At 32.9% G+C, this 8,948-nt stretch overlaps 1 protein-coding gene across 1 annotated transcript; it reads left to right on the plus strand.

Annotated features, from left to right (window-relative positions):
- The first annotated feature begins 678 nt into the window (after positions 1–678).
- On the plus strand, positions 679–8,015 carry LOC132547744 (GTPase IMAP family member 4-like). The gene is made up of 4 exons (XM_060211547.1): positions 679–909; positions 5,694–5,721; positions 6,371–6,451; positions 7,108–8,015. The coding sequence occupies exons 1-4, from the start codon at positions 679–681 to the stop codon at positions 8,013–8,015; spliced, it is 1,248 nt and encodes a 415-aa protein (XP_060067530.1).
- Positions 8,016–8,948: the final 933 nt, after the last annotated feature.

Raw genomic sequence — 8,948 nt, forward strand, 5'->3', positions numbered from 1 at the left:
CTCTAAGTTTTATATTGTATTTTTAAGTTTTATAAGTTTTATATTGTATTTTTAAGTTTTATAAGTTTTTTATATTGTATTTTTAAGTTATATAAGTTTTTTGATTGTCTGTCTAAGTATTGACCGACTTTCTAAGTTTTGACCGTCTTATTAAGTTTTATATTTTCTCTCTAAGTTTTATATTGTATTTCTAAGTTTTATAAGTTTTATATTGTATTTTTAAGTTTTATAAGTTTTATATTGTATTTTTAAGTTTTATAAGTTTTTTATTGTCTTTCTAAATTTTGACCGTCTTTCTAAGTTTTATATTTTCTCTCTAAGTTTTATATTATCTTTCGAAGTTTTATATTTTCTCTCTAAGTTTTATATTGTCTTTCTAAGTTTTCTAAGTTTTATATTATCTTTCTAAGTTTTCTATTTTCTCAGTTTTATATTGTGTCTTTTTTCAATTTATTCAATTTTTATGATGAAAACGGAAAATTTTGCAATTGTGTATCATTGAGACAAGAAATAAAAATAGACGATGTTGTCTACAAAAGAGGCGCTGAAACTGACCTAACAGAGGGTTACATCAGAAGTAACAACTTCCATGTTAGAAACTCCAGCGAGTCTGTACCTTTATGGAGCGAGGGGCGTGGATATCTTGTTCAGGGAGTTCATGACAATTTGTTTGCTGAAATGGGCGACAGTGGATCTTTTATTTTCACCCCAGACAAAGAAGACCAGGAAAAGGAAACTGTCCAAATAGTGTCAATACAGTCAAGAAATATGGAGAAAGAGGCGGCTAGGAAAATGGATTTTCCAATAAATATCAGTTTTACAGAAGCAGCTGACAAATGTTTCGAGAGTTTGCGTGTTGAAAAGAAAATCGAAATAAACTTACCAACAAAGGAGATCATGCACGAAGATGTTTAGAGGAATTTGTCCAAAACACTTCGAATTTCCGAGGAAAACGAGATTGTCCAAAGCCTGTATTCACCATTTCAATATGCATTGAATTGCAAACGTTTTCTCGTTACCTTTTGTTAGTGTGCACTATAACGGTGCATGCGTATTCAATAATTCAACTCTGAGAAATCTTAAAAGTTTAAGAAAGAGGTATTTTTTCCAGTTTTATATCGTGCTTCTAAGGTTTATATTGTCTTGCTGAGTTTTATATTGTATTTTTAAATTTTAAAGCACATTTTACCTATTTTTTTTTCCTCTTGCAGTGTTTTTTTTTTTTTTTTTGAGAAGGTTGTCCTGATGAGTGTTTTCTTTTCACCTTTAAAATTTGATTTGTACAACTGGTGACCAATAAACGAAATCTCTATATCTTATAATAATTCTGATGGAGGTGTTTTGAAGGGTGAAACTATAACTTAAAGCATGGCCAGCTATAAGCCATTTTGTTTCCCAAGTTAGCCTGACTTTTTAAGGCAAAAGTAATGACTAAAAGCAGACTAGATATTGATAATATAATGCTAGAGAGAAATCTGTCATAATCTTTGTTAATGTTCGCAAATAAAATAAAAGATAGCCATGTGTAATCCATCTGATGATATTCTGCTAAAAAAGTTGTGAATTTTGCCCTTTAAAAACTTTGTTTATATTGTTAAAAAACTATCATTTTTAATTCTTATAACAATAGTATTATTTCTTACATATTTCTGTTCATAAAACTGTAATATCTTTACAATATTATTGTTAATTACAAGCTAACCAATACATAATCTTACATCAGAGAAAAATGTGTCATGGATGAGACAATCATTCAGATGTGAATAGCAGTGCTGAAGCATGATGTAACCATCTCCAAGATGAATATATTTACAACATATGATAATTCTAGGCCAGACAAAAAAGTCAAATGAAAAGATTGGGACATTCCAACATCCTTTATAACAATGAGTATTTGTTCCAAGGATAATAACTCCAGATCTAGAGACGAATGGCAGTGGTATTGCATTCAGCTTTCGCCTAGGCTTTGGAATTTGATTCCTGAACCAAATGTGAAGATGTATGGGGTCACATGCCTGTACCCTTTGGTTTTCCCTAAGTTCTCCAACTAAGAAATGGCCTTCCTTTTTAAAATTGGTCCAGACAGGAGCTGATGACATCTAGTTTGTTTAAGATAATTATTGTTATTTTTGTCAATATATAATGATCTGATGTGTATAATCTAATAAAACTTGACCTGATTAAAGCATTTTTACAGCTTTATAATAAGCGTGTCTTTGTAAATGCAGAAAGAAAAATATACCTTTCACTTATTGATACATTTTAAGATGAATTAAATCTCTTGAGAAATTCATAAGATATCTTGTACACACTTTTAACAAGAGATCATAGAGGCACCTTGGCGCCCACCATCATTTGGTCTTTATTTGTGCTTTCCGAAAGTTGGATCTTCTTCGCTTTGCTCTTAATGAAATTTGAACATTCATTTGCGGGAATAGCAATGATAGCCTTTAACTGACAAATCATAAACGGTTGCCTGGAAGCCATTTGATTTTGTGATCAGTTTCAAAATCGAACAGGCACAACTAGGGCTCAAAGGAATCTACATGTGGAATTTGAGAGAGATCCATTCAGTACTTCTTCAGAAATAGGGATCAGAAGCTTTACTATGCGAAATTCAATATGACCGCCTGTCTCCTACCTTAACTGGATTATTCTACACAGAATGATACATAAATCCTCAACTTTACTTAAAAGAAACCTACTGAAGTGAAAAGATACCGTACAGGTTTGAGATAGACATGAGGAATTTCGGTTGTGTAAATATAAATAAAACAAGAACTAAGAGAGCTAATCCAGTTAAAAAAATCCATATGCCTCCAACTACATCCTAACCCGAATCTATCGAACGCTTGACAGGAAAGTGGGCGGGGTCTCTATGTCATCAATGGTTGAAATGGAGAGTCATAATTTGCAAAGAAGACATGATAGACTTTCTTTTTTAAAACAAAATGGTGTAGATCTCAGGCTTTGTACAATTCCGTTGATATTGTGATAAATATATCACTATTAGACTCAACTCATTCTAGAATGGAGATAATACGTTAGTTTTATGTACTGGAGATTCGACAGTAAATTCTAAGGCTGTGCACCCAATGCAGATTCTGCTAACTTTCTGCAGAGTGTTGTGACTATTGATGAAACGTGGGTCCATCATTTTATCCCAGAGGCCAAACAATACTCTAAACAATAAAAGCACCCTATTTCACTCCCGCCAAATACAGCTCCAACGGCTGGGGAGGTTATGACCTCAGTTTTCTGGGATGCTAATAGTGTTCTGATGGTAGATTATCTGCAAAAGGAACAAACGATCAATGGCACATATTACACTTCATTTAGGAAATTAAATTAAATTATTAATTTCAATTGAAATTTGAATTTCTTTCTTTGAAAAATAATTGTCCGCCAAAAGTAAAACCCTGAAATATGAGTGTCACAACTTATCCATCAAATAAACAAATATTAATAGGCGTGTACCTCAACAAAACTGAAGTATTTATATGCGCAAGCGTTTGATAAATATGTGTTTATGACATCTCTTACGAGTAACCAATATAAAACGCTAAATTGTTCAAATGAGGCAGATATTAATTCTTACATTCTTTTAAGCAATTTCTTAAAGGTGTTGTAAACACAGGATGGTATATGCCACAGCGGTGTCACCTGGGTATGTGCCATTGTGGTCTACGTGCCTTCATGTGTTAGCTAATACAATGGACTAACTTGGCGGATCCTCAAACGAAGTATGGTAACCGGTCTAATCTAAAGAGAACTGCACCTCCCACGTTCAATTTTTAAGTGTTAGTCATATGTCAGCGATCCTTTTCTGTATCGTCTGATATCATATTTTTTTTTCTTTTCATGTTTATGTTTTAAGTAGATTATTGGTATCGTGATAGCATTTTATGAGGCCAAAATAAGAGCTTATGTACAGTTAGACCTTAACATGGTCTGCTATTAGTCTGCCGAGAACATATATATATATATATATATATATATATATATATATATATAACGCTAGTACGTTACATGCGCAGATACGTTCTACATGTAGTTATGCACCTTTGTAGAGTATCGAGGTTTACAAACTGTATGAGGAAGTAAATAAGTGACCTGGCCATATATGAGTTATACTGCAGTACATACAGGTGAGTGTATTGATGCTGATATTGGTTCCAAAACATTCCCTTTAAATCAGTGAAATATATCTAGTGATAGAGTATCTTTATTTTTGGGCAAAGTCTTAATTAAAACTACGATATAAAATAACGAATTGAAATAAGTTTTTTAGCATTTAAACACACCCTAGATTTTTACATATGTGAATAAATCTGATCAGCTCTATCAGTTTTAGTGTCATCTGAATCATAGCTAGAGAATATCTCTCTCCTAAGATGATGCCATTGGGTTATACTTATATACACTAAAGGAATATGTGATGTTTGAAACTAAAAGAAAGCAATGGAGTGTTATACATGACTGCTCCAGTGATCACGTGAAGACATTTTAAAATACAAAGATCTTTTAAGTGATAAAGTATACGATTTAACTGCATGCTAACATCGCTGTATAAATAACAACATGCGTTTTTATGTCTACAGAAAACAGGTTTTGTAAGTTCAGATTCATAATGCGTTTCTCCATCCGTAAATTGAGTCACTTTAGTCTATCCCGCAGTTACGCAGCATGATTACAGACTTGTGATGAACGATGTTTTCATTTGTGTGTACAACCCTTCAATCGTTTGATAAACATGTACATGCTATTTGACGACAATGTTTGTAAATATTATCTCACCTATTGTGTCAGTTCAATTCAGTGTTATCCAAAACCCTGATATGGTATCTTTGTGTTGTAAGTTGTAATCAGCTGGTTTTGTATCACATATAACAGGCCTAAGTTAGTTATACCACTCTGATCAGCTCTATTAGTTTTAGTGTCATCTGAATCATAGCTAGAGAATATCGCTCTCCTAAGATGATGTCATTAAGTTAAACTATTTCACTGTGACTTTTTATTTTGAAAAAAATTGTAACAAATTTGAATAATAATAATTGGAGTACTATGTATATCTTTACAAATAAAATGTCTCGACTAGACCTTCTCAGTTTATTTTTATCTTATACATGGATATTATTCATTCGGATATCGATCGATAACAAATAAAACTAAAGTTAACAGATAATCTAAATATCTAATGGCTGCCTATGTCATTGACTAACACAGTGATTTAACACATTGTGATTAGAATAATATTCTGTTAATGCCAGCAAAGATACAAATGGTATGTATGTTACATCATATTTGTCTAAAATTATCGTAATTCATACAAACAGTAGTACAAAGGACATACAAATGAAAATCACTTTTAAAACGAGTTCAGTATTAGAAATAGAAACATGTTGAGTTATTTATGAAACTAGTCATTCAGCTTTTTCGTCCTTTTAGGATTCACCACTCTGTATCATTCGTTTAGTTACACTAACAGTGTGAGAAGCAAAATGAATATTAAACAAAGATTAACGATCCAACCAAATAGATAAATATATCAGGGAAGAACATTAACTTTTAATTTAAAAAAAAGACTCAACAATGATGATTCTCGTGTAAAATCGTGTTAACCACAGCAATGTTCCTCGAAGACAATCAGTAAAACCCACATCTGTATATAATACTTTTTATTTATGTTACAGGAGATGGCAAGTGCAAAATTTAGTAAATGTAAGTGAAATTCCTAAAATGTTATTGAATTACGACTTTTTCTCGTTCGTGCGTGACCTTCAGGTTTTCATTCTATCTTTTACTGATGAAGGGCACACTTATTGGTTTAATAGTTTCACAACGTAATGATTTTGTACCAAAATATACAGTATTGCGAATTTACAAGTTTATCCCGGAAATATTTAACGTATTTAACCTCCAACCGTACTTACGTAATGTTCTTGATCTGAGCTGTTTTGTATCCACGTAAAGGGACATAACACTAGGCATACCAATTTGATGGGTACATTTATTTACATATATATTTACATACCTATACAACAGATTGTTTTATATCTGCTCATCCACACATTATCATGGAAGTTGTGGCCTGCATTAGTCTACTATTCTGTAATGAAAATGCTCTTAGCATAAAAATTACTATGATAATCATACTGAACAATGCTTCCTTGCTGACATACAAAACACGAAGAATTTATATCCTATTTCATATTATCATCAATACAATGTGAGCCATATATGTATTATCATTACGATTATATGCTATATAACGAAGGTATAAATAGTATTTATATAGTGACAATCACGTGGTACAAATCAATTTACACCTTTTGATTAATAACCGATAACATTAACATTTATGTTACAGCTATGGTTGGAAGGAAATTTAGAGAAAAAGAAACCAAAAAATTAGCATCAGCATCACTCCCACCTCATTCTCTCATAACCAGTAAGTATTTAGTTAGCAAAGTTGCATAAAGACTTAATCTTTATCAGGTGGGCTCGGTATGCATAGCATGTCCCTTTGCCTTATTCTTGTAATCTAAAGTTACAATATACGTAACTTGAAAGGAAAGAAATTAAGAAAATGCATATATCGATTTGATAATGATAAATAGATAGGTACAGAAATATAATTTTAAAAAAACGTGTTACATATGTATCTGGGAATGATGTACGTATAGGGAATTGCTTGCAGTAATCCGATCCACTTTTAGCAAATAAGCTGAACTTTAAGTCAAATATTGAGGTACTTACAAGGGAGACATTCGGAGAGAAATAGTTGTTTATGAAGGAGAACCTAAATAAATTTGCAATGTTGATTTTCAACAGAATTACTTAATGCAGGGTATAGTTTATTTACAGATTTCATTTTGAAAAATATCAAAGAATATGATTTAACAACTGATTAAAATAATAATAAAAACAACTAACAATCACTTTCCCATCTAATAATCGCACTTTACTGTGCATTTCAAAGTATTCCATATCTAAGTAAAGCAAACCGGCCAGAGTACACCATTAACCGTTCTTCTATCTGAATGACAAAGGTAAATATACGATACCGTCAACCATGTAAGATTATCGTGCTATTTCTATCCGTAGGCGATATAAGACGATTGGCTGTGAAGATAAGGATCATATTGATTGGGAAGACAGGTTCTGGGAAAAGCTCATCAGGTAACACTATTCTAGGACGATCTGCCTTTCCTGTGGTGCCAGGGGGTACCTCCGTTACAAGAAAATGTTCCTTTGCCAAGGGACACGTACGAGGAAGACAGCTATTGATTGTTGACACACCGGGCTTGTTTGACAGTCATTTACCAATTCATGAAACGCAAGCCGAACTTATTAAATGTATTGGTCTCGCTGCCCCTGGTCCCCATATGTTTCTAATCTTTTTGCCGTCAAACATTCGCATTACGCCAGAGGAAAATGATGCGTTAAATCTACTGAAACAAACATTTGGGGACGCAATGGTAAATTACTCCATGGTTGTGTTTACAAAGCTAGATGAAATGAAGAGACAGTTTTTGACTGAGAAGACATTACTGGAAAGGCTTCCGGTTAGCGTGAAATCATTTATCGAACTTTGTAAAGGAGGACATATGTTTCTTAATAACAATGCATTAAATCATGAAAACGAAAAGCAAGTAGAAGAATGTATTAATAGGGTGGAGTTTGTAATGGACCAAAACATTCCAAAATGTTTTTCAAACCAAGAATTTGAAATTGCAGCGAAGATTATGTCTGATTACAAGAAGGAAATTAGAGATAAGAAAAAACCACTGAGACAGATTGAAGACGAATCTAACATAACCGAACTCAAAGAGGAGGTGGAAGACGATCAAATATGTGTGCCAGGTGTGGAGGATATTGAAGAGCAGGAAGAAAGTGACAACCAGTATAGACAAGAATGTGCTGATGATGGAGGTGTATTCCAAGCTTTAATGCAAGGACTTAGACATTTCTACGAAAGAATCAAAAACATGTTTCAATCCATTACCAGATAAGAAGTTATACATTATTTGTTATAGAACATATAATTAAGATCCAGGGAAAAATAAATTGTCAACAATTTGGCGGACGTTAGAACCCTAGAACTCGTCATCAAAAAGATACTGTTACACAGAAGGACTTTTCTGTGTACGTTGGTTTACTTATGTCCGAGTAAATAAGACAAAGCGTTGATATGTTTTGCCAAGGTTTAACATGACTACTTATACTTCTTAAGCCTTGTAGAATGAGGCCAACGTGTTCTTAATATTTCATTATCAGATGTATTTATCATTACGCTATAGAACAAACTTCTTATTTGTAAATATGGACCCTATTGTTTATAGTTATTGAAAATAATGCATGTACGACTAATAACTTGTACTAATTATTGCGACATTCTTCGTTGTGCCATGTGGTAGACATTGGAGATTTTTGGGGTCCATTCTGATTGAAGTCAAATGATATCGTCCTATATTAGAGCCATTGACGGCATGACTTGATATATATGATTTCAAGTTAGAAGATTGCTGATGAACTTTCCTCTCTCTTGTGTCTTTTTGCTACAGTTAAGGTAAGCATACATAAAAGCTAGCACTACTTTACAGCATTTTACATTTATAATTAGATAAAGTAGGCTAGGATACAACCAAGACCAACTCATCACAGTAACCACTCCAATAAACGATGGGTTCACTAAGCAAGTAAAACCTTCCATGCCGGATGTCATAGAGGACATGTCGAGCCAGTGTAAGGCCTCACTCAACAACAGCAACTGGTAGTAACATGCACTGGATTGTAACGTAGATCTAAAAATAAAAACACAAATCTTGGCAAACCGATTTGTCGGTTTAGGAACATAAGGTTTTTTTTTATGTAATAACAGGAAGAATTACTGAAAAGATATGGCGATCTGTAGGCACAGTATCTTTAAATAATGTCTAATTTTC

Source organism: Ylistrum balloti, unplaced genomic scaffold (genome assembly GCF_031769215.1).
Source record: "Ylistrum balloti isolate Yb309-2 unplaced genomic scaffold, AGI_CSIRO_Ybal_v1 Utg369614, whole genome shotgun sequence".
Taxonomy (NCBI): Eukaryota; Metazoa; Mollusca; class Bivalvia; order Pectinida; family Pectinidae; genus Ylistrum; species Ylistrum balloti.